At 39.2% G+C, this 27073-nt stretch overlaps 1 protein-coding gene across 4 annotated transcripts in view; it reads right to left on the bottom strand.

The window, feature by feature from the left end:
* Positions 1–813: 813 nt before the first annotated feature.
* Ptchd4 (patched domain containing 4) overlaps positions 814–27073 on the bottom strand; it is a 175318-nt gene continuing 149058 nt past the window's right edge. For all 4 annotated transcript variants that reach the window (XM_075980660.1, XM_075980658.1, XM_075980657.1 and 1 more), the window contains one exon: positions 814–6077. In XM_075980660.1, the coding sequence (XP_075836775.1) occupies positions 4444–6077 (1634 nt within the window). In that variant the 3' untranslated portion in view covers positions 814–4443. The remainder of the gene's footprint in view (positions 6078–27073) is intronic.

The raw sequence follows: 27073 nt of genomic DNA, 5'->3' as shown, positions 1-27073 counted from the left end.
TCTAAAGAAAATATTTAAAAGAAAATGGAATTATTTTCTGTGCAGTGTGTCTGCAAATCATTGCTAAAAAAAAGCTGGCATAAGGGCCTGTGCCACCAAGATGATGCAGAGTTTTGTGTTTAGATTGGAGATGGTGAGACTTCAAGGGCATATTAATTCAGCCTTAAATGTTTTGACTCAATGCCATAAAACATGGTCATAACTGTTTGTTACTATTTTTTGCTGTTCGCTTGCTTTTTCATTTGAAACAGGAAGAACAAGAATTTGTTGTTTTTTTAAAAACAGAATGAAATTGATCTTGACATTCTCTTGAAATAAATGAAAGTTCCAGGGCCATCTTTGAAAGAATTATCCGAACATTATGTAGACACCAGCAAAGCTGAGTGAACATAGACACACCCCCCCCCCCATCCTGGTGAAGAGTAAGCAACTCACAGAATTCTCCAGTCCTAGAAGACAACAACTTCTGGTTTACTATGACCTTAGCAAACCCAGGGCATGTTCATATGTTTAATTATGGACGAATGCCTGGTCCTTTACCCAAGAGACCAGACTTAGTCCCTGTGATTTCCCAGTGCCATCTTAGTACAGGTGGCTGCTGTTGACATACGAGAAGGCAATTTTCTGATTGCTTCCCTTAATATAAAGTTTTCTGTAGACTTGGGGCCTTTGTGGCCAAAACCCTATGAGACATTTATGATAGCAAATATGAAAATTTTAATAAAAAGTGTAATGACTCTGAAAATAGTGTCTTTAATAATCTACATACTATTTGTAACCATGCATGCATTGTGCCATGCATTTATATAACTGTTTGGTTATAAAAAATATCTGATTGTAATGACAATATTTACACTGAATGTATAAAAATACACACAAATTTTCAATGGCAATAGTTAATCCCCAGCTCCAGTCACAAGTCTAGAAGGATTAATTTGTTATGGTAAAGTGCAATGGATAATTACAGAATGGACATAGCTCTTACACTCAAGTTCAACATACAAGAATGGCTATTCTAACATCTTAGGAGCTTTGTGTCCCACAATTATTCCTTTCACAACACAAGATACAACAGGTGAATTTATTTCTATGGAAATAAATTGGGAGAAAGACATTCATGTCAAGACAGACTTAGATTAGAGTTGTTCTCTCACAGACTACTCACGCACAGCCTTCAAAGGGGTTTGTGATCACTGAGAGGACCCAAGGGACAATGTAAGTACACATCCTTTCAACAGACTTATACATGATGTAGGTTAGCCCATGGAATAAACAAAGCTTGTCTGATAATTTAGGTGAGTTCCTCTTTGAGGAGAGTGGAACATATACAACACTTTTTGTTTCACATTGTGATGGAAACACAATCCAGCTTAAACAAGAAAAGGTGTGGGGTTCACAAGTTCTTTAAAATCTCCCAATTTAAGAGAAAACACATTACAGTAAAATAAAATATTCCACAAATCTAAGATTTCCCACTGATTCCTTCTAGGCTTTGAATGGTCCTCTGTTTGACAGTAGAGAAATTCCTAACTTGAATGCCATCAATGCTTCACAAATGGACAAAATGAGCGTAAACTTGCAAAGCCAGAGAGGAGTATACAAGCTCCCGGACATGGTTAATGATGGTGAGTTACCTCCAAATCATGACCTTTTAGGGTGCATCTTGGTACTCACTGGAGGAATTTTTGGAAATACTTGCTTCATAGTGAGACTGGAAGGTTTGGATGGTGCTTATCCAGACCCTTCTGGGGCTCACATCACTTCCTAAGACCAAGTCAAGGCATCTGGGGTGTGCCACAAACTCATCCAGAACATGGAGTTTCATTCCAGTAAATTATTGCTACAAGTCCTTAGAGAGAATCATGGCGTTCTGGAGAAGATAACATCTCTTCTAAAATGCCACCTCTCTAGACAATTTGACAATGAGAAATTCCTATTTGCCCTACACATTTGATCCTTGAAGACATTGCCGAACGCAGAAGTCTTTTCCTATCCAAGGGCTTTGGGGGGATTAAAATGATTGGTTTGGCAGAATATGTAGCTGTACTCCTATAAATTTGGCAATTGGCAAGATTGTCAATTAGCTTGGCAATCTTTTTTTTTTTTGTTTTTGCATCTGAAATGATTGATCATAATTATAAAACTCAGATAAGTTAACTGTAGGTACAAAACAGGTGAAATCACGGAGTACCACTGAATATGGCCAGACATGGGGTGGCACGGAATCCTCAGCTTCTGTGGCCATCTTTACAAACAGGTGCAGCGACAGCAATCTTCACAAATGATGAGTAACTGCAAAAAAGGAATTCTGGTTTCCTGCTCCAAGGACTGCTCAGAAAATTCAACTTCAAACATAAGATCATGGCCTAGAGGTCAGTTGTGTGAGAGCCAGTTCTCCCTAGCACAGAAGTTCGTGAGATGAAAGGCTGGCCTTCACTGTGACATGATCATACATAAACAGAGAAAGCGTTAAATGCGGCTACAGGCAGTTAGATTTCCTAGCTAATTCTACAGTTATTGCACCTACAGTAGTGGGAACATTGAAACACAGTGACCTTAAGGTAGAATAGAACAAATGCCATTCAATAAACTGTAATTGTCTTTAACTAATGTCCCTTTTAGAATCTGTGCGGTTCACGAAAGCAGAGCTCTTGCTTCACTAATATGTCAACATCATTCCCAAACACTGTAAAAGGAAGGGGACTTCCTAAGAGCTCTGTCATGTTTGGCCTTTTAATTCTGTTAATATTATTAATGTGATTAAATTATACAATCCAAATTGGGAAATATCAACTTTCTTCTGAAAAAAAGAGCTTGTTAGCAGATTGTGCCATCATTGAACTTTTGTTTTATTCTACCTGAAGATAAACTGTTCCTTAAGTCCCTACTTGGCAAGGGAAAGGAATTGTCTGGTAACTTCTCAACATAAATAACAGCCTTAGTCCATATAAGTACCCAGCGGGCTGAGTACTTGCCTAGGGCACAGATTTAAACTCTAACTCAATGGAAACATTACCTCAGTACTTTTGTTTGATGTAAAGAATCCAGCAGTATTTATACATGATTAGTATGATCCCTGCAGAGACCTATGCGTGTGGTGGGAGCTGACTTTCTAGCTAACAAGACACTGATAACTGCAAGAAACAACAAGACGATGCTGCAGCGGCTATGATGACCATCATCATAGTGATCATGGCCTGGGTTGATGCTCCAGATTTATTCCAAGGAGCACATTAGAGTCTATAGAGTTGGAAAGTTTTTCTTATGCTAAGGACTGTGTGAGACGTGGATGATGCATTGGTCCATTTTACTTTCTGAGTTTCCCGTGTATTTTCTTTCTCCTATGTTAACTGTTATATGCCACAGCCATGGATTTTCACCATCTAAAATAAGAAGGCTTAACTGTGGGATGTTAGCTCATTTTTTTCTTCCCCTTTCACACATATACTCTGTGCTCTTACATAGGTTCGCAAGGACAATATGCTTAAAGTGCTCGTTTGCAGGTGGGTGAGATATCCAAAAGCAGTAGTGCTGGCCTTCCAAATACACAAAAATGTTAAAGGCTCATCGTAAGCCATCTCAACTATGTTAGGTTTCAAACATTTGTCCACATGCTAATTCACTCAAATATCTTTTGATGCCTCTGTGATGTCATCCCTTGCTAGAATCCCGAGGACCAACAGCATGACAGGTAGAATTTAATGGATTCAAATTTCTGTTTATTTTGCTATCACACAGCTGAAAACACTCTCGCTGTCTAGACAGTCGAGTTGATTTTAAGTGGCCATTTATATATTTTGCATCACCTCTAATGAGCTTATATATTTGGCTAAAGCTGAGTTGACTTTCCAAAGAAAGGCCAGCCTATCTGCAAATGGACACCTTCCTTCACCCAAACACCAATGGGCAATAAAGACAAATATAAGTATCTTTATACTTATATGTACACACAAAATGGATTGGGTGGTCCTTTGGTTTAGACAGGGTTAAATACGTACTGCTCGCGTGCATAGGTTTCTTTTGACTGACCTGTTCAAAAAGCAAACATGAAAAGTGACATGGCAATTGAGACATTTCCTATGTCTTTCCCCCTATCTGAAGACCACCTAGTCTCTGTTTTCCATTTCTTCTAAGCATTTCTTTTGCATCTTTATCTCTTTCAGCCTTTTGTCTTAACATGTAATCCATCCATTCTTGGAAATCCATAGCTCTAAATCAATGTCTGGAAATGTATCTCTCATGGAGAACAAGGTTGCAAAGAACTTTCCCTCCTTTTATCCCCTCTTCCCCCCACAGGAAGCAGACCCTTGGGTGTATCATGAGCAAAGTACTCTTGATCTGACTTGCATTGTTACCCCTGGCCAGCCCAAGCAGCTGAGGTCTGAGCTTTCCTTGCCCTGTATCATTGTGCAACACTGGAAAGAAAAAAAAATGTCTCCACCTTCAAACTGTGGTGACGTGATCAGGGTTCTCTTGAATTTCTATGCATTCAATTTCCTCTCTCTCCTTTCGTTTGGCACGTTTCTTTTTCTTGTGGTGCTTTTTGGAAGGGGGAAAAAAGGTTAGGAACACAGGTAATATAATAAAACAGTGCAGAAGCGTGCAACCCCCAGTCAGCAGCAAGCATTTGAACAGTGTGAAGGTCAGGTTTGAAGGCACAAAGAGGAGGGGGAGCAACCCAATAAGAAAAGAAGTAATGTTTTGCAAAATGGCTGTCCCATGCTCTTGCAGGGAGCGTTTTATACATTGTGTTCTGGTGTGCTCGGTTGCTAGTACAAACGTGTAAAGCAGTGGTGCACAGTGGTCAATGGCAAAATTTAAAGTGTAGATAAGGCACAGGATAGAAATGCAGTTCATGTTGACCTTCCACAAGGTCATTAAGCCCAGAACACCCAGCTCAATTGAGGTGACACTAAGAATGAGCCAGAAGTTGCCCAGGGGGTGGATCACGAGGACGAAAGTCAGAATTAACACCAGGAGAACCCCAAAGCCTGCTATCAGAGCAGGCACGGTGACTGACAGACTGTAATGGTCTGTGAAAACGAAGGAAGGGTTAAACACGATGAACCTGATGCTCTTTGAAAGCGACAAGGGCCTCAGCTTGTCCAGGACTTCTATGACTTCCTCCTGCTTGTCCCCACTAGTCCTGGCCACCAGATACAAGCGAGAAGCAATGATGTTGTTTTCATCTCCTGCCTTAGAGAAAATGATATCATTCCGAAAGTGTTGGAATTCTGGCTTTTTTAAAAACGAGCTTTGTAGGACACTGATGAAGTCAGTCTTGTTATTGGCACTGATGTTGCTGACTTTCAGGAACTGATAGTACTGCTCCACCCAGGAAACTGTGGTGAACCCACTACAGAGCCTCCGCAGGTCCTCCTGGACACTGCTGTTCCAGTACTCAAGGGGCTCATAAACATAGAATCCTATTACGGGACTATAGTTGCTGAAATATTTTTGCTGAACCATGGCATAGGACACACTTGGGGAATCACTGGCTAGTAGGTTGATGATGCTAGTTCCGTCAATGATCTGCAAGCACCCCATAAAGGAGAAGGAGGCATAAATGAGATACAGGATGACCACAAATGGTTTCACGTAGATATTGGTAATCCACGCATTGTAATGTTCTCGGAGGAAGTGCTGAAAGAAATGGTGCTGGTAGGGGTTTGTCTCATGATGGGATGTCTGTTGGTGCCCATCACTCATGACTGTCTGGAACCACACAGGTTTGCGTTCCAGGTATTCTGCAGAAGGGATCTTACAGCAAAAGATGCTGTGGTATCTATTTTGCTCTAGTTGTCCAGCAAAGACCAGGCAAGAGCCAAAGAAAGAGAAAATGTAGAAGTAGTTCAATAGAATAGAGACACACATATTCTGACAGAAGATCTTCACTGCCTCTATGTTTGTGAAGGGGCTGGCACCCATACCAAACGTGATGAAGTAGAGGGAGCTGGTCATGGTGTAGGTGACCATCACATCAGAATAGGCGTCCGCTACCCTGTCTTTGAAGGGTAAATTCTCTTTGGTTCTCCGCCATCCAGACAGAAGTTCAAATACTCCTTTTGTTCCATGACCTAATGTTAAAAGAAAGAAAAAGAATATTTGCTTTTATTTTCACCCATGATTCAAGTGGACTTCACATAGATATTGCTACTTAATGTTCATGCTCTATTCTTTGAAATAGTCTTTTTTTTCTTATTAGCAACTCAGAGAAAATACTTTGTCCTTGTTTACACTCAAGCAAAAACTGTGCTTATTGCTATTCTGGGTGAAATAAAAGATTCATTTTTCTGTGCTATTTACCTGAAAAGTTGTAGATACAGCGCTGTATCCACATGATATTTTTCTCCCTGCATGCTCAGTCTTCCTTAGTTGTCAAGAGCAGAAGCTGTCACCTGTATCTTTACTATCAATGCACATGCTTGGTTAACTCATCCACAGTCCTCTTAAATGGATTCATGTATTGATTTATAGAATTACAAGGTGAGATTAAACACTTAAATGACTACCTTTTAAAATAGTGTTATAACATGCTCATCACCAATTCATATAGGTTTTTTTTTCATTCTCCTCTTTCTTATGGGTGCATGTGTGTTTGCAGGTGTGTGTGCATATGTTTGCTGGCGCATATGCATATGTGTCCAATGCATGTGCATACATTTGCTGGTGAATGTGCATATGCGTGCCAGTGCATGTGCATATGTGTGCCAGTGCATGTGCATATGTATGACGGTGCATGTGCATATGTATGACGGTGCATGTGCATATGTGTGCCAGTGCATGTGCATATGTATGACAGTGCATGTGTATATGTGTGCCAGTGCATGTGCATATGAGTGTTGGTGCATGAGCAGGCCTACGGACAATGTCAGGAATTGTTCTGATAGTCTCCAGCCCTATTCGTTTTAGGCATACTCTATTAATCAAACCCAGAGCTCACTAGTGAGGCAGGCCTCACTAACCAGCTTGTCCTGGGGATCCTGCTTCCACCTTCCAATGCTAGTTCATAAGTGGGTTGCCATGCCAACCTGGCATTTAAGTAGGTGTTGAGGACCTGAGTTGAACTCTGGTTCTCTTGCTTGAGCATCAGGCACTGAGCCATCTTCCCAGACTGCTTTTATGAATTTAAATGTAAAATAAATAAAAATTCATTATGTATGTACATGTATGTTTGTGGTGAACGGAGGCACATAATATGCCCTGGAACCAGAGTTACAGGTGGTTGTGAGCCATGTCATGTGGGTCCTGGGAATCAAACGAGCACCAACCCAAACTATGAATCAAATCAAATACTCTTCTACAAGACTATTATGTGTTCTGAACTATCTCTGAGCTATCTCTCCAGCCATAGGACTTTTATTAATTAACACTGGATGCAATTACAAAACTTCCCTGGTTCACATAAAAGACCCCAGGCCTAGAGATGACTGCAAATGATTCTTCTGAATCTTTTATTTTTATTCAGAAGCTTTTATTTCCATTGTGACTGAACAAACACCTTTGTTATATATCTGTGCATAAAAAATACTTCTTCCTAACCAATTTCTGGGTACCCTCTGATATATATTGTATAAAAGAGTGAACAGGCAAAGGATTAGTCAACACTTATTACTAGAAAATCTGGTATTTGGTCTTGACTGTGTCCAGATACTGTCAAGAAACTAAGAGGTTTTAAGAAAGAATTACTTTCTTACTAGCAAAAGAAGAAAGCAGCTGTGAGAGCAAAGGTGTTAGACTATAATTGTAAGTTCCTCTCTTTCCACCACTTCCTTGAATCTGATCTGTCAATCATCATCCAGAATATAAGCATTAGTAACTTTCTGCATAGGTGGTAATCTTCATAGATTACTCTTCCTGTTGTAAGCATAGCAATCCCAAACATGAACAATTCCTGTGAGCTGACACAAGCTGTGCTTGGATTGTTCTCCAAGAAATGTGCTAGACATTGATGCCATTGAAGAACGCAGAGTGACCTAGTTCACAAAAATTAGGACAACAAACCTTGTATGTTACCTAGATACTGGAGTTAATTAAGAGTTCCACACATGATTCAGTTAGCAGTGCTTTAGTGAAGACGTTGTAAATGCTACATCTTAGCACATCTAGGTTTGTATTGGTGGTAGAATTTGTGGCTTAATCCCCAGCACTTATTTCCTTCTTTCTTTTTATCTCAGACTTATTTTCAGGGTGGTGTCGATATGACACTGCACTAGACAATTCAGTGTAAGTGGAAATCGTCTAAGGAGCCAATTGTAAAATCAAAACATGTTCTATCCTAAAGAGCATCCTGGGGTCACCTGGAAGAGCCATCAGCTTCCTTATGAGGCCGCTTGTGAGTCTGTTAGATGAACTTGCTGAATCTCTTCCCAGAACAATGATGTTTTGCAGGAAAGTGAGCATCTATAACCCTTTTCATAGATAACTAACAAATGATCATAAATTCATTTGATGATAATTTGTATAATTTAAGTATATATGATGCTAATCTTTGATTTTCAAAACATACTGACTCTTTGGAGAGCTTTTATTAATTTTAATTAATTGATAACTACTAAAGGGAATTAAACAGTAAAGGTCTTACCTCAAACATAAAGCCTTTGGTGACTTTTCTGAGTCTCCTGTCAGGAAAGGTGTTATCTTAACATGCAAGAAGGGTTACAAAACTGCAGATTGGTAGAAGGCAGGACTAGGGATATTTTTGGAGGAACTTATCTCTTACTTCAGACATATAATCATAAGCAGAACAATGGGTGTTAGAAAAATATTAATTAAAAAAACAATAATAATTTTTTTGCTTGTATCTTTTATAAGACTCATTGACCAAAAGGAATTCTTTCTCTCTTACTCTTTTGACAGCGATATCCATTATGATAGTGGTTAGGGTCATTGAAATAAGACTTTAATTATAGCACCTCTCTTTGGAAATGAGGACATTAGTTTTCTTTGTAGTCACTAGGGATGGAAAAGCCACATGGTGCTGAGACTAAATCTAGCTTGCCTTTGCTAATGGTCATTTTAATGGAGCTTTCGATAGCCTATGTAGGACAGGCTTTGCTTTATGTAGTACAAAGGTCTCTATGTATGGGGCAACCTCTCAGGCTTACATATGCATTGAGAATAAAAATGTGGTCTCTGGGCACGGCATGTTTTACCTTATTTGTAGATATCGTGTAGGTATTTTATAGGGTTTTCCCATGAAACTCACTCTTCTGATTCTCCCACAATTTGGTCACTTCTTAGCAGCCCAAAGTCATCGGCTGCCCCAGCAAGGGCTGTTTGTTCATGGCTTCATGATTATGGCCGTGACCAGTCTCACCTTCTCAGGTTTGTTCATCCTCTTTTCTGTGTCTCTCTTTGCTTCTTGTTCTTATCAGTCTGTTCAAGTTCAGCTCTGTCCTCTTTGTCACAGAACTGTCTTGGATGGTCCCAGGTATACAGACAGTTTTAGGTTTCCTAAAATCTTATCTGACTAATTATCCACTGATTTAAGATCTCAGCCACAAGCCCATTTATGATGGAACAAAATTTCTCAGGATAAATTCTATTCTGGTTAGGCTGCATATTCAATGTTGGGAAACGAATTGCATGTCACTTTGTTCTGGAAAATATTATTTTTATGTGGAATATATTAGACATTGGAAACATCTAGAATACCAATTAGCATCTTTTATTTTTGAGACAGGGTCTCATGCGACAAAGCCTGGCCGGAATTCTCTATAGAGTCAAGGATTACTGTGAATTCCAAGCCTGTTGTTTCTTTAGTACCGTTACTTACTCTGTGAACCATTAAGTAGGGCCAAAGACCAAACCCAGGTCTCTGTGCATGTTCTACTGACTGGCTTACACTTCAGCCCATTTACCTCTGAATTCTTGACTATAAGCAAGCCCTCAAACATATGTTTATCATAAGTTAATTATAATAAATTCTAAAAATTAATATAAATATCATTACACCAGTATCAGTTCTATCCAGAATAGCTGCATATTGTTTAATACTATATAAACCAATATATACCTACATAGGGCTTTTAAATAGCCAACACACAAGATATAATGGCAGACAAGAAAATCTTTCTCTACTTGTCAGTCAATTCAGGCCATTTAGATTTGCATGATCCTGAGAGAAAGAGATATCACATATTCTAAAATACCTGTTTTAAAAGTAGGAGTATATACATGCAAAATTAGTGGCACTAATGAAACCATTAATGTTTCTGTAAAATATAGAGATGCAGGAACATAAGCAAGATAAGAAAAGGTCAAAGGTCAAATTGATTTGGAGGTAGATACTATTCATACCATAAATTCTTGAGAAAATATAATAAGTGGAAACAGACTGAATACATTGAGCCCTTGGATATATATCTTAAACACAAACAGTATATATTATTATAAAGACATCTATATGTGTTTATGTGTGAACTACCTTTATGATAGCTCAAGAGCTTATTCAATTTGTATATTGAAAAATAAACTGTTTAAACCAACAGGCAGATATGAGCTGTGCATATGAACTCACAGCAGATGTGAGAGCATGTACAAGAACTGTGCAAGCCCAAGCCACACCAAATCCATGGATGGCAAGGGGAGCTGGGCATGCATTTCTGCCCCTAGCTGAGGCGTTATTGGCAATTGTTGGTGGCTAGGAGAGGAAGGGTCAGTTTCCCCTAAGAGTATAGCCCTTGGTGGGTTGACTGTGCTCCAGAGGAGGACCACACAGTAACACACATTGACTATGATAAGGGAAAAGGGACACAACGTTGGGTGATAAGAAAAGGAGGGATGTGAGTATGGGAAGAGCTGCAGGAGTGGGCAAATGTGATCAAAACACATTTTATCAAATTCTAAAACAAATATTAAGTAATATAAGTAGAACTTATTACATAGAGGAATGAGCACTTGGTAAATCTTTTGTTTGTTTAATGTCAGGATTTACCAATATTATTACCACCTTTGTCTATGTAAATCTTTACTTTTGAGATGGTCACCTACACTGTAGGAAGTCTAGCTTTATCCCTTTCCTCTACCCAGACTACAGTATGCCCACAGTCAGAGTAATAAAATATTTCTCCAGACATTGAGACATATTCTCTACGAATAAAATTGTCCTTAATTGAGAATTACTGGTTTAACATAAAGAAAAGCAAATTACTTACACACATACCTGCTTAATCACACATTCCAGATCATAAAATAACATTCATTTCCAGTGAAAAATTATAAAAGATATAATAATTGTTTATAATTTTTATATCCTATAACATAGAAAACTCTTAACAATTTTGAGCATTTATCTTTGTCTCATAATTATTTATTTTATCAAATTTTTTACATCAGTATCTCTGTAACCTATTCATCTATCCACATAAAACTGGGGTCTTACAAAAGTTAAATGAGGACTTTGAGATTATTTCTTCTTGTTGACCTGTTGATCTGTCTAGCATCTTTGTTAACCATGAACAGCCCATTCTTTTCTGTTATTTGTCTGTTTGCCTTATTTTCCTTTTGTAAAAAAAAACCTGGTGAATTTTGTTTATTGGTTTCAGTTAGTCCCTACTCTTGTGCTACATATCTTTTTTTTAAATTTATTTATTTATTAAGGATTTCTGCCTCCTCCCCGCAACCGCCTCCCATTTCCCTCCCCCTCCCCTGATCAAGTCACCCTCCCTCATCTGCTCGAAGAGCAATCAGGGTTCCCTGACCTGTGGGAAGCCCAAGGACCGCCCACCTCTATCCAGGTCTCCTAAGGTGAGCATCCAAACTGCCTAGGCTCCCCCAAAGCCAGTACGTGCAGTAGGATCAAAAACCCACTGCGATTGTTCTTGAGTTCTCAGTATTCCTCATTGTCCTCTATGTTCAGCTAGTCCGGATTTATCCCATGCTTTTTCAGACCCAGGTGCTACATATCTTAAAAGAAGTTGCAACCCCCTCTTTGTTTATGTAACCATATCTTACTTCTTAATGTTCTCCCCTTACTCTGAATGTCTTTAAATTTTAAATGTTACCTAAGACCAAGGCACTGTTATTTCAGATGAAAATATATGAATAAAATATATGACTTGCCTTGTTACATGATGGCCTGAACTTTGAATAGTTCTTTCTGCTACTCCAGTCCTGAGTAGTAGTAGGTCTGTCTTACTTTCCTGTTAAAATCAGCATCTTTCAGCATCCTTAACAAAGGCTATAGTTAATTAGGAGCAACTTAGATGAAGGTACTAATTAAAAACATAGGTAGTGCAGTGTGTTTGTGTGTGGCTGTGTGTGTGTGTGTGTGTGTGTGTGTGTGTGTGAGAGAGAGAGAGAGAGAGAGAGAGAGAGAGAGAGAGAGAGAGAGAGAGAAGAGAGAGAAGAGAGAGAGAGAGAGAGAGAGAGAGAAGAGAGAGAGTTGTTGATTTTATATGATCTTTACCTGGTAAGAAAGTCTCAAGGAGAAATTGCCTAAGTCAGGTTGGCTTGTGAGGGATTGTCTTCATTATGCTAGTTGATGTAGGAGGACCTGCCCACTGTGGGTGGCAGCATTCCCTGGGCTTGGAATCCTGTACTGTATGAGTGGAGAAACTGAGGTAAGTACAAGCAAGTTTGCATTTGTTCTCTCTGCACTCTTAATTGTGGCTGTAATATGATTATCATCCTCCAGCTCCTGCCTTGACTTCCCCACAATGATGGACCATGATTTCGAATTGTAGACCAATTACCTTTCTTCTTCTCAAAGTTCCTTGTGTCAGGGTGTTCAGCATAGCAACAGGAAACAAAACTAAGACATGTTTGCATAAAATTATGATTACTTTCCTCTCATCAGAGGTCAGTTTGTTCATATAGCAAATTATTAATAAATGAAGGTCAAAAATCTAATACTGGCAAACTTTGATCATGATTTTCTTGAATTATGTTAGTACATATTTGTAAAGCATGTTGGGATACTATAAGAAGTAACACACTTGGGTCCACATTAAATGGCTGACATTTTCCTTTAACAACATTTTATGGAAGAAGAGATAGAGCACTCTTAGAGTTGAGTGGGAGAGGAAATAGGAGAATAATTTGAGGAGGAAGATGAATGAAAACAGCAGATTTGTGTTTACATACATATATATTGAATGTCCTGAAAGTCTTAGGAATATTGTTGTGGACACTTCTTTCTAAGTGAAGAGAAATAGAAGTAGCACACAATAATAAAACGTATTTGTCTGCTAGCACAGATAACTGACAACAATTTAATAAATTCTCCTATTTGCAATGGAACATATGAAAAATTGAGAACTTGGGTCTTATTTGTGCCTATATTAGTGAAAGAGTACTAAAGCAAATATTTCAATATTATTTATTATTTTAAAATTTACATATTAGCCCCAGTTCTCCTTCCCTTCCCTTGCTCCCCACAACCTTCTCCATCCCACCCTCCCAGCCACTCCTCAGAGGGGTAAAGCCTCCCTTGGGGAGCCAACAAAGTCTCGCTTACCAAGTTCAGGCAGGAACAAGTTCCTCCCTCTTACAAATATCTACTGATGCTGGGTGGTGGTGCATGCCTTTAATCCCATCACTCTGGATGTCTGTGAGTTTAAGGTCAGCCTAGTTTGCAAGAGCTAGTTCCAGGACAGGCACCTAAGCTACACAGAGAAACCCTGTCTTGAAAAACCAAACCAACCAACCAACCAACCAAACAAACAAATCAAAACAAAACAACAATAAAAGCTACTGTCATGTGTTGTGGGACAATGGCTTTTTTTATCCTGTCACTTGTATTACTTTAATAAAATGTTGATTGGCCAGTAACCAGGAAGGAAGTATAGGCAGGACAACCAGGCAGGAAATAGAGGCAGGGTGACAGGAACAGGAGATTTCTGGAAGGAGGAAAGCTCAGTCTTCAGTCATGACCCAGACACTGAGGAACAAGATGAGAACACCTCACTGATAAAGGTACCAAGCCACATGGCTAACACAGACAAGGATTATGGGCTAATGTAAGATGTAAGAATTAATTAATAAGAAGCCTGAGATATTAGGCCAACCAGTTTATAATTAATGTAGACCTCTGTGTGTTTCTTTGGGACAGAATGACTGTGGGACTGGGTGGGACAGAAACCTCAGTCAACAGTTATGTGACTGTGGAATGTTCTGGCTAGGCTCATGTGTTTGAACACTTACCCCTAGCTTGTGGTGGGGCTTTGGAAGGGCATAGAACCTTTAGGATAAACAGCCTTGCTGGAGGAAGTGAGTGACTGGAGATGGATCTTTATTGTTGATTGCCTGATCCTACTTCCTGTCTGGTCTTTCTTCCTGAGTGCCAATGTGATGTGATTGCAAACCTCATGGTCCTGTCACCGTCCCTTCTCTACCATAATGGGCTGTATCTCATTTTAAACTTTAAGACTAGATGAATTTTTCCTTTGTGAATTTGCTTCTTATTAAATATTTAGTAACAGTAATGAGAAAAGCAACAAGGACAGTTAGCAAACCAAGCTGACCTCTGTCTTCAGTGAGATCAGCACAAGAACAAGAACTATATGGTCCTACTTGAGTCTCTGGTAAACACTCCCCAACAAACTATGATTGCATATCAGATCCGTGTAGTGTAACATAAAGTGACTCTTTTCAAAACAAGATTATTCTCTTGTGTATCTAAGATACCTTTTACATATACTATTTTTATAAAGATTTTTTTCTTTTACGTGTATGAGTGCTTGACCCGCATGTGAACTCTATGTGTGCCTGTTGTCCAATGAGACAAAAAGAAAGTGTCAGGGGCCCTGAAACTGACACAGCAGATGGTATTGCGGTGTCATGTTGGTACTGGGAACTGAACCTGAGTCTTTTCTAAGAGCAGCCAGTGCTTTTAAACATTGAGCAATATTTCCAGATATCACACAAAACATTTTTATCCCAAGATAATCTCTCCCAACCCAAACAATAAAATTAATAGAATCCACTTAGACTGAATCAGCTATATTATTATTGTCTGCCGGATAGACTCTAGAGAGCACATTCTGTATGTTTATAGTTATTTTCTACATCAGTGGAGTTAGAGCGCTCCACATTTGCCTTGGAAAGATCCCTATGTGGGTCTGTCTCCCTTCTTTCTTGAGTATGCTTATCTCTGAGCTGTTGGAGGAGGGAGCCGTTTGTTGGTTCCTGGCTGCCTGGCTAGCTTAGACCCAAAATAATCACAGAAAAACTGTATTAATTAAATCACTTCTTGACCCATTAGCTCCAGCTTCTTATTGGCTAACTCTTAAATATGAATTTAACCCATCTGCATTAATGTGTGTATCGTCATGTAGCAGTGGCTTACCGGCCAAGTTTTGACATGTTTGACTCTGGCAATTCCATGACATCTCTCTAACTCCACACTTCTTCCTCCCAGCATACAGTCCAGTTTCCCCCACCTACATAAGTTCTGCCCTATTAACAGGCCAAGGCAGTTTCTTTATTCATTAACCAATAAAAGCAACACATAGACAGAAGGACCTCCCACACCATTCAGCAGGGTATGTAAACTTTACACCTACAGCAGAGATGCAGAAACAGAGGTTGAAAACAATGGAATTTTCTATAGCATGATTTAGGAAGACCTTAGTGGTTATTTCTGTGTTGGTAGCTACTGGACTTGTTTTTCTCAACTTGACATAAACCAATACCTAACTGGGATGAGGGAAACTTAATTGAGAAAATTCCTCCATAGATTAACCTGCAATCAAGTACTGTCTTGATGAATAATGCTTGATTGTGGGTGGGTGCAGTTCACAGGGGAGAGGTACCACTCTTGGGCCCATGGTCCTGGCTGGTAAAAGAAAGCAGGCAAAGCAAGTCATGGGGAGCGAGTTGGTAAGCTGGGTTCCTTCATGGTTTCTGCTTTAGCTCCTGCCTCTGGGTTCCTGCTTTGAGTTCCACGCTGACTTCCCTCAGTCATGGAGTATGACCTGAAAGTTGCAAGATGAAATAAACTCTTTCCTCTACGTTTGCTTTGGCCAAAATATTTTACCAGAGCAACAGAAAACCTAACTATGGCAGCTACTCTTTCATTAATTAAGCTTGCAGAAAATCGCCTCTAAACATACATAGGAAATGATATTTTATTTTATATTGAGGTTGGTATTGCAACATCCTGACTTCAAATAAATCAGTGAATGATGAACAAAAGAATAACACACCAATTAAAATAGCTAAGCAGCTGAGAAAATTTAGATAATTCATTACCATTTTGAATTATGTTTCATTTGCTAGGTATTACATGGGACCATGTTTACTCTTCCTTTTTTTTTAGTTGGTGATTTCATTTATTTGTTTGTTCATTTGTTTATTAGAGACAGGGCCTCTGCATGTAGCCTGGCTGGCCTAAAACTATCCCTCTAGATCAGGATGGCTTCAAACTCACAGAGGTCCCCCTGCCTTTATCTCCCATGTACAATTCTTCATGTGGGCTTCAGCAAACCTAAACAGCTAAGTCCAGGGTCTACTTTCTAGCTTACATCACTCCACTTGGGCAGCTACAAGTCTGTCCTCTGTTCCCAAGTATCACAGGCTTTCCATTACACTCAGCTGGAAGAGTTCATGGATGATCCATCTCATGATCTTGGGCAATCACTTACCCTTTATAGTGTTATACTAAACTATTTAGAATAGAGTAAGCATTCAAAAAATGTCTGTGAAACTGAACTGACCAGGATTGGCATCTATTTTAACACATCTCCATTGAAAAAAATTGCATTATTATAAATTAATATAAATTAAAAATTATTTCAATTAATATAAACTGGTTTAGTTATATTTTGTTAACATAATTATTTATATATTTTATAATTTTTTGAACTATAGAATTATTAATACTATATATAATTACTTTAATAATAAGCAGTGTTTATTATTGATTAGTAACTAACAGCCCTATATTAAGTGCAGGATTACATAGAAGTGATTTGCCTGAATTTACTAAACTGGACACTTGTTGAATTTTGCCTAATGATTTGTGGTAGAGGTGGAGATAGATGCCAGTGAATCTCAATTAAAATATTAGCATATAATACGTTATTCTTGCTGACTTGTTACCATGACCGGAAATGGGATCTGAAATGAAGGAACGTCTTTGTTGCTTTTTGTTTAGTTATAAATACAATTGGAAAGACTAGGGCATTGTGTGTCACACTAACATTCCTGACATTTTGGAGACTGAGGCAGAAGGATCACTATGAGTTTGGCACCATCCTGGGCTCTACAGTGAGTTCTTAGGCTACAGGATGTGACTGTATCTCCAAAAACCAAACCGCTGCAGACCAAACTAGACCAAAGGGAAATGGGACTATATACCACTTCGATATAAGTGGTGGCATTTTAGGTGTTCTGTCATCTAAAATGTGGTATCTCACCTCACGATGATTATCAATATATATTTTTTTATTTTTCATTAACTGCCATTTAGAATAAGTAAGTTATCATCAGCTCTCACAAGGTTCCTCAGCTCACAAAAGATGTACAGGGCTTTAAAGCTCTCGGTGCTTATATATAAACTCAAAAGACATAAGGTAGAAAGCAATTTGGCAGGCATTCTTCAAGCTGCCATGGTCAGGCACACGTGCTGGTTTTACCTGGAGACTTTTGAGTGACGGTCTCTTTTGACATTGTCTTTAAGTAGTAGAAGTCGATTTCTCTTGGAATGTCATTGTCCTAGCATGAATGATACACGGTGAGATTGCCATGACGGCACAGAGAGCAGAGGAAATCAGCCTGGATCTGAACAATACTCGTTCTAGCCATGTAAAGGGAGGTTACTGGATTTTATTAGCTCCTTAATAATAAAACGAAGGAACTTAACAGTCCTGTGTAGTTTTTAGAATTGTTGTGTGTTTTCTATATTTTATATGTCTATTAATAGATAAGAGAAAAAACAGTCTCATTCTACAGTTCACATTTAACCATTTTGGACTACTTATAGTTATACTTGTATAAACATTGCTAAGATACAGTGTGTATATGTGTTTTTCATATACATATACTGATTTATGTACGTATTATTAATAGATAAAGGTACTTTCATACTTAAACTGTTAAAATTTAAATTATTAAACTGGCAACATTATATAATGTAGTAATTAGTTGCATAGTGTCCACAGTGGACTAATGAGTGTGTCCCAGATCTCCTACTTCTTACCTTATGACCTTGCTATTCTTTTTTTCTTTTCTTGTTGTGTTGGTTATGGGTAACTCTATGGTCACAGCTGAGCTGGGTGGGAGCCTGGAACTCTCATGTCAGCTTTTCTCCCAGAAAAACAGCACCCATGACTGCTCTGTTCTACCTGCTAAAGAAGCGTGTCATGGAACCTTTCTTTCTTCTCAGTACCTCTATACCTTCCAAGTTGTACAAAATCAACCTACAGTGTTTTATAAGTGCAAAATGGAAGGCCTGGCAGCTGGGTACGCGATTCTGCCATGAGCTGGCCTGGTGCTCACAGCTGGGTTTAGTGTTGTTCTGTTGACGATAACCTCACAAAACAGCACCAAGCATGGCTACTCTGTGACTTGATAGATTGAGGCCAAATAAATCCCTTCTATAGTCACAAATGAATACAAACAAGACAGAACTTCCAAAGTAGGAAATGGTCCAAATGCCCCCAGGAAGAGGGATGAGAGTGGCGGCTGATTCTTTACCAGCTGTAGTTCAGCTCTGCTCTGCCATTCTCCATTCCTAGACACAAGCATAAGAACTATCAAGAACACTGAGCAGAGACTTCCCCTTCCCGACAGTAACAAACTATACTCCTTAGAGAACTCGTTCAAATCCTATAATACTTGCAAAAATAATGAAGTGAGTACAGTCAAATGCCTTCCTTCTCAAATGCCTCTGTGCCGCAGTGAGACCGGTTTTCCTCACTACCATCTTCGAAAGATCTAAACTTGTAAAATTATCCTGGTATATTTGGTGGTCTTTAGCTTGAGTGCACTGATACTTTGTGATAAATCTCACTTTGAGGAAATGAAATAGATTTAAGAGTTATTATTGTTTTATAAGCTGATTTCTTTGAGTATAGGAGTTATGACAAGGAACAATCGGTGAGAGGCAAGCCCAGGGTTATTGACATATCTAAAGCATACCAAAAGGAAGAGGCAGGGCTGGCCGGAGAAGAAATGTTTCAGTTTGTTCTCACTGAAAAGAGAGTGCTAACTGGGCCTATGAAAAAAGGGAAGATCTGAGAAGAACATGGGCATCACATGAACGTTATTATGGGAGGATACTGGGGGTCAACTGGAACCAAAACTCAATGCTTTAGGAAAAAAAGTGGATGGAGCAATTTAAGGTGGGGCAGACAACTTAAAATCATACAGTGTTTAAGAGGGACAGATCGGAGATTTGTAAGCTAAACACAGACATGCATTTTAGAAAGCCAAGACCCAGAGCTAAGGATCATTTTCCATAGGAAATAAGAAAGAACTTAGACGAATGAAAAATTAAAATAATGCTAGCGTTTATTGAGCTAATGACATTTAAAGTACAGAAATTGATTAGAAAATTTAAGTTATTCATTTGAAGGTTATTTCCTGAGTGCCTCCCATGAAGAATTCACAGAAAATGCCATCACTCTGAAGTTTAATAACTGCTATTTGCTCCATTTAAAAATCATAGCACATCCATATGTCTGAATTTAACAGTTCATTAATTGCTGGCTATGGGGATTTTTTTTAATTCTCTAAAGAGTAAAATGGATGATGACTTAGGATTTCTGTAACACCAAAAGCTACACAGTGCTTAAAAGTGTCTGATCTAATCATTAGAAAATGCATTTGAAATGAAAGAAATATTACTTGGCAAATTTAAATTAGGCACCATCTCAGTTTCTATTATATATTACTCAAGAGAGAAAATATTCAGAGTTGCACAGGATGTTCGCAAAAAGCATCGTGTTTCCGAGGACAAGTGTGTTGGGGTAATTCCAGAGTGGTTTTTTTCTTTGGTTTAGTTTTGTTTTATGACATTTCTTCTTCATGAAGAAAGAGTATATTGTTGTAATCACAGCCTGTTGCCCATGAAAACTCATTTAACCAGGAAGCTCATGCCTGACACCCCTCAAGTCATCTGAGTGGTCATTAAACTAGTGAACTGGAACTTCCTTTAGGTTTTCCTTTCATGCATGAATTAACTTTATTGGGGAGGGTCTTTCTAAAGTACAGTAGACCCATGTCCTCTCCTTTTGTATCCGTCTCTAGAAAAAAGGAAAGCAATCCACAGAGGAGTTGCCACTTTTCCGTGCACCAACAATCAGGAGGTAATAGAATTTGGGGATTTACCACAGGGCTTTGTCCATTTAAGTTCCCTCACTGTGATCACTCAGATGTAGAGACTTGGGCAAGCAGGCTATTTTGTGGTTCTCTTTGCTAAGCTGTAGAGACAGACAAGAGCAGTAACCTTTGAAAGGTTGGTGCATTAGGAGGAGTGTAACCCATGACTCGGATAGTATGAATTTACCAGGCACATAGTGTTCTTCAGAATGTTAGCTGTTACTGATAAAGGTGTGACCTGTGGGAGTCGCTGGGTGCATTCAGCCAAGGGCAAGCATCCCTTTCACCAGCAAGGCTCTCATTCTGCCAGCTTCTTGAGGTCTGTCCTCAAATTGATTTCTTAGCCACACTTACTGCAAAGTCAGTTTATTAATAGACGTGCCAAGAAATACGTGGTGCTGGGGGTGGGTGGACGGGGAGAGCACTGAAGGAGATTGCTGGAAGGAGGCATGCTTTGGGGGGTCAGGTAGGAACCCGATGCAAGGGAAACTCCTCTGAATCTATAAGGATAACCCCAGCTAAGGCTCCTATCAATAGAGGATATATAACCTGTGTTCAGACTGGTGACTACCCCAATTGTCATCAGAGGGCCTTAATCCAGCAACTGATTGAAACAAATGCAGAGACCCACGGTCAAATATTACGCTGAGCAGGGGGAATTCTGCTGGAGCAAGGAAGGAAGGATTGTAGGAACCAGAAGAATCAAGGGCATCACAAGAAAACCCACAGAAACAACTAACCTGGGCTCATCAGAACTCAAAGAGTCTGAACCAACAACCAGGGAGCCTGCATGGGATCAACCTAGGCCCTCTACAGATATGGGAGATTTGTATAGCTTGGTCTTTTTGTGGGACTTGTCTAACAATGGAAGCAGGGACTATCCCTAATGCTTTGACTGGCTCTTGGGACCCTAGTCCTGATACTTGGTTGCCTTACCCAGCCTAAACACAAGGTGAGGCGCTTAATCTTACTGCGCCTTAACATACCATGTTTTATTAATTGTTCTGGGAGACCTGTCCCTTTCTGAACTGAAATGGAGGAGAAAAGGGTTGAAGGGCAGGAGAAGAGGTGAGAAGAGGGAATGGGAGGAAAAGAGGGAGGGGAAATGTCAATCAGGATGGAGATAAAAACAAAAATAAAAGAAAAAAGAAAAAAATGCTTGGTGCTAATTTCCAAAGGCAGAAGGCTGAATTTGAACTAGGCCTAGAGTAGGTTTAGATGTTTTTCTGCTTAGATCTTTTTGTTTTGTCTTTAGAAGTTAGTTGTGGCGGAAAATAATGATAAACAATGGGTTATAGTTGGCTGCATTCAACTATTTAGGTATTTCCATGTGTGCTACTATGCAGAAAAAGAGCAAAGAACTGCTCTCTGGCAGGAGGCAAGCCTCAAGGGAACTTTTCAGATTTTGAGCTTTTTTTTTTTTTTTTTTTTTTTTTGGCTCCCAGAGCAAACCAGCTTTACTCCTAGAATACAGCCTGTGGGTTCAGCAGGTCCTTTAAAATGGTGGAGTATTGACATCCGGTGTGCCTCTGACAAGTGCAGGTTTCTTTGTCCATTGAAAGAAGGCCCTCTCTCAACACAGTTTTCTGAAGTCTGCCACCATGGTCTGCAGCTAAGTCCACTGATTACCCTGGCCTTGTTGCAATGGGAGTTTGGAGGCAGGAGATGTGTGAGAAAGTATTCCATGCTAATTTCCAAAGGTAGAGGATGGAAATAAGGGGCGGTGGCAGACAGCAGTGTGGAAAGGGATATCAAGTTTAAATCGGAGTGTTTAAACCCGGATTCCAGTCCCAGCTGTATTTACTCTTCACACGAAGCTACCGTGTGTTTAGTTTGTTCCATGTGCAGAAACAGATTCAAGCTTCTGTCTTATGGTACTGATGAGAATAATTGATAGGAGTCACATAATACCTTTGCTACTGGCCTTCGTACATTGTAGTCAACTGCTCAGTTCACACTAGCCAGCATTTTTATTGGCGGGTCAGTATTAATATGTTCCCAGGGCCCTAATGTATACTTCTGACATCAATTCTTGAACACATCCACAGACATAATAGTTAATTATATTAACACATTGGAATAATTATCAAGCTCTCAGAGTAAACTTTAAAAACAGACACATAATATTTTTATTTTTATTTATTTTTAAAGAATTGCATGCATACATACAGTGTATTTTGAGAATAGTCACTCCACTACAACTCCTCCTAGATTCTCCTGTGGTAAATATTATTTCTTCTTTCTGTTTTGATAATCCTCACAGACTCTGTCCTATTCATTCATATTAGGAAGAGATTCATTCAAAACAGTATAATAGAGTCAGATGGAAACCATGCCAGGGTTTCCATTCCATCCTATAAGATAGCAAACTGGACCTCGGGGAAGGATGACCTTAACCATGACCGCAAGATAGTTTGGGAAAGGGATCAAAGATTCCTACAAACATGTGTGAACTCCAGGGCTTTCAGCAGTTAAAGGATAGACTAAACCCAGTCCACATTTTCACCTATAATTGATTGAAAACAACACACGGAACCTAGAAAACAGCAGAGTGCTTCTGAGTGCTCTAAACTGTACAGCAGCAGTTTATCTCATTTATTTCTCTTTGACCCTTTCTGAGATGCCTTCTGGATGCTGCCATGAGAATCTCCAATAAAGCAGATCACCTCTCAAAGGAACCAGCCAATAAACGGACAAGTAACAACTAAGAACCTGCCATATAAAATCATGAGACAATCTGAGAATACTTTCAGTCTTCCCTCATTTATATGTATATGTATGTATTTTATATCCTCCCAAATGGTATGCCATGACCCAGTACTATCTGAAGTTTGGAATATTCTTCCATATTTAGAATAGAAATCAATTACCTTAAAGTTGCCGATATTTGTTTGCAACTGAATGCTTGTGTGCTAACTTTTCTGCCACATCCCACATTTTAGATGTTGGAGCTTAGTGCCTTATTCAGGTCCACCATGTTCTGACTTCACTGTAACCCAGATGACACCCACATAATATTCTATCTGTCGCCATATACGGCAGCCAAACTGAGGCTGTCCTGATTTGTTTTCCCACTAGAACCCAGGAGTGTTGTTGGTGAAGTATTCATGGAGTCTCAAGCTGATAGAATAGTTTATGGGTAAATTGTCACGCACAAAAAGCCAGCTGAGTCCATTTCCCACTGCTGACCCTGAATTATTTGTCTTTTTATTATTAGGTTGTGATTTTTTAATAGCCTAGACACAATGCTGCCTGTCTGTCTGTGGTCTGTCATCTGTTTTCTAGAGATTAAGCTAAGGGTCTTGCATATACTGAGTAGACGCTTTATCACTGGACTATAAAATCGCTCCGGGTTAAAACATAGCCTAGCATCTGCGAGGATATTCTCACATTAATATCTGAGCATATATATAATCTGCAACTATGTTCTCTAATTTTGGTGGCTTGGTAACTTTTGAAATGTAAAAATTTTTGACTTTGATAAATACAATTTGCTCATTTTTTCTTTCTTTGTAGGATTCTAAGAATACTTGGCACAGCTAAGGTCATTATGAGTTGCTCTTTTTCTGCTCCACTGGTTTTATGGTATTAGCTCTTACATGTCGGTCAATACCAGGATTTTGGGTTTTGAGACAAGGTCTCGCTACGGAGTCCTGTGTAGTCTGGAACTTGCTATGTAGACTAGGCTGCCCTTGATCTTGCAGCAATCCTCTTGCCTTTACTTCCCAGTGGTTGGGATTACAGGTGTTCATCATCATGTTCAATATTCCATTTTATTTTAATGCTTTATTTTTGAGTTTGAACAAGAGGGCCAATTTAGTTTTTCTTTTTTAAAGTGGTTATCCAGTTGTTTCAGAAATGTTGGTTGGTTGAAAGGACTACTTTTCCACATTGGATTTTTTATGTTTAATTTTTAAATTTTTGTCAAAGTCAATTGACTAAATATGTAAGGACTTTATACCCAAGTCTTCTTTCCATTCCATTGATATCTGTCTGCCTTTGTGTCAGTACCATCATGCTTCAGTGACCACAATTTGCAGCATTCATTTTTAAATGTTTAGTTTCCTTTGTAATTATGTGTATGTGTAGAGTTGAGATGACTCATTATCGTTATCAACTTGACACATTTGACAAGAGGAAACTTCAACTGAGGAGTTTATTCCATCAGACTTGTCTGTGGGCATGATTTTGAGTTATTTTATTAATTACTATTTGATGTAGGAGGACCCAGCTTACTATGGGTGGTGCCATCCTTAGGCAGGTAGACCTGGGCTGATGTAAGGAAAGTAAAGAAGCAAAAAATATAAAATGAAAAAAAAGCATATTTAACAAATGGTTCTGGCATAACTGGATATCAACATATAGAAGATTGAAAATATATACATATCTATCACCATGCACAAAACTCAAGTCCAAATGGAGCAAAGACTTCAACATAAAGCCAGCCACACTGAACCTCATAGAAGAGAAAGTGGGAAGTACACTTGAACGCATTGGCATAGGAGACCACTTCTTAAATATAACCTCAGTAGCACAGACACTGAGAAAAACAATTAATAAATGGGACCTTCTGAAACTGAAAAACTTCTGTAAAGCAAAGGACATAGTCAAGAAGATAAAATGGCAGCCTTCAGAATGGGAAAAGATCTTCACCAACACCACATCTGACAGAGGACTGATCTCCAAAATATATAAAAATTCAAGAAATTGGTCATCAAAAGAACAAATAATCCAATAAAAATGGAGTATAGATATAAACAGAGATCTCTCAGCAGAGGAATCTAAAATGGCTGAAAGACACTTAAGGAAATGCTCAACATCCTTAGGCATCAAAAATGCAAATTAAAACAATTCTGACATTCCATCTTATACCTATAAGAATGGCCAAATCAAAAACACTGATGACGACTTATGCTGGAGAGTACGTGGGATAAAGGGAATACTCCTCTGTTGCTGGTGGGAGTGCAAATTGGTACAACCATTGAGATATCAGTATGGCGATTTCTCTGAAAATTAGGAAACAATCTTCCTCAAGACTCAGCAATACCACTTTTGGGTGTAGACCCAAAAGGATGCTCAATCATACCACAAGGACATAGCAGCATTGTTTGTTATAGCCAGAACCTGGAAACAACCTAAATGGCCCTCGACCAAAGAATGGATAAGGAAAATGTGGTCTATTTATGCAATGGAGTACTAAACAGCAGAAAAAAATAATGGCATCTTGAAATTTGCAGGCAAATGGATAGAGCTTGAAAACATCATATTGAGTGAGGTAACCCAGACCCAGACAATTATCATATGTATCATAAGTGGCTTTTAGACATAAAGCAAAGAAAATCAGCCTACAATTCACAATCCCAGAGAACTTAGACAACAATGAAGATTCTAAGAGAGATATACATGGATCTAATCTACATGGGAAGCAGAAAAAGACAAGATCTCTTGAGTAAATTGGGAGCATGAGGACCATGGGATGGGATTCAAGGAGAGGAGAAAGGAAGGAAGGGGAGTAGAGAGAAATGTATAGCTCAATAAAATTAATAAAAAAGGAAGAGAAAAAAGAAAGGTAGCTAAATGTGAATCTGCGTGCAAGTCAAGCCAGGAAGTAGCCTTCCTCTGTGGAATGTAAGCCTTTGGCTTGAGTTCCTGCACTGGCATCTCTTTATGAGGAAGTGTAACCTGTAAGATGCAGTAAGTCCTTTCTTTCATGAGTTTGTCTTGGTTGGTGCTATGATACACAGCAACAGAGAAGTCTAGGTCAAGGCATATGTGTGTGTACGTGTGACCAAGAAGGCTAGAGAGGGCAGAGTGTATGCAGGTGTGTTTGTGTGTTCTCTCTCTGTGTGTGGGTGTCTGTGTGTCACATGCAGAAGAGAGAACACTTTGACTTATGGGAGCTAGTTTTCTCCTTCTACGATGTGGAAGGGGCCAGGATCACGCTGAGTCATCCCACTGGTCTAGAAGTTCCCTTCTGTTATTTGCTTGTAGCCTTTTTAATTTGCTTCATTTTTAAATCATAAATGGTGGCTGAAATAGTCCAATGCCTTTTGTTTGTGTGGAGAGAGTACTGTGTATTTGGCTTTTACTCTACTGATATGGTGTATTGATTAATTTAGATGTTAACATAATCCATGGTAGATACTTTTGCATATAGCATAAGCCCCTTTGTTACAGTAGACAATACTTTTCTATGTTGCTGGATTTTTTTTTTTTGGCTGGTACTTTGGTGAAGCATTTAGGTTTTGCAAAGTGGTATTGGCTTGTAGTTTTCTTTCCTGTTGTGCCTTGTCTGGTTTTGGCATCCTGCTAACATTGTTCTCATAGAAAATCTTCTCCTTGGGATGGAAAGAAGGCTGAGTGATTAAGAGTGATGGCTGTCATTTGAATAGGAACCTGAAACGACCCTATCCTATAGCAATACTGACGAATATCTTGCATATCACCATAGAACCTTCATCTGGTGATGGATGGAGATAGAGACAGAGACCCACACTGGAGCACTGGACTGAGCTCCCAAGGTCCCAATGAGGAGCGGAAGGAGGGAGAAGATGAGCAAGGAAGTCAGGATCACGAGGGGTGCACCCACCCACTGAGACAGTGGGGCTGATCTATTGGGAGCTCACCAAGGCCAGCTGGACTATGACTGAAAAAGCATGGGATAAAACCGGACTCTCTGAACATGGCGAACAATGAGGGATGATGAGAAGCCAAGGACAATGGCACGGGGTTTTGATCCTACTTCATGTTCTGGCTTTGTGGGAGCCTAGCCAGTTGGGATGTTCACCTTCCTAGACATGGACGG

This window comes from Microtus pennsylvanicus, chromosome 7 (assembly GCF_037038515.1).
Source record: "Microtus pennsylvanicus isolate mMicPen1 chromosome 7, mMicPen1.hap1, whole genome shotgun sequence".
NCBI classification, from domain to species: Eukaryota; Metazoa; Chordata; class Mammalia; order Rodentia; family Cricetidae; genus Microtus; species Microtus pennsylvanicus.
The sequence above is the reverse complement of the archived record's forward strand: the minus strand, read 5'-3'. Positions and strand labels throughout refer to the sequence as shown.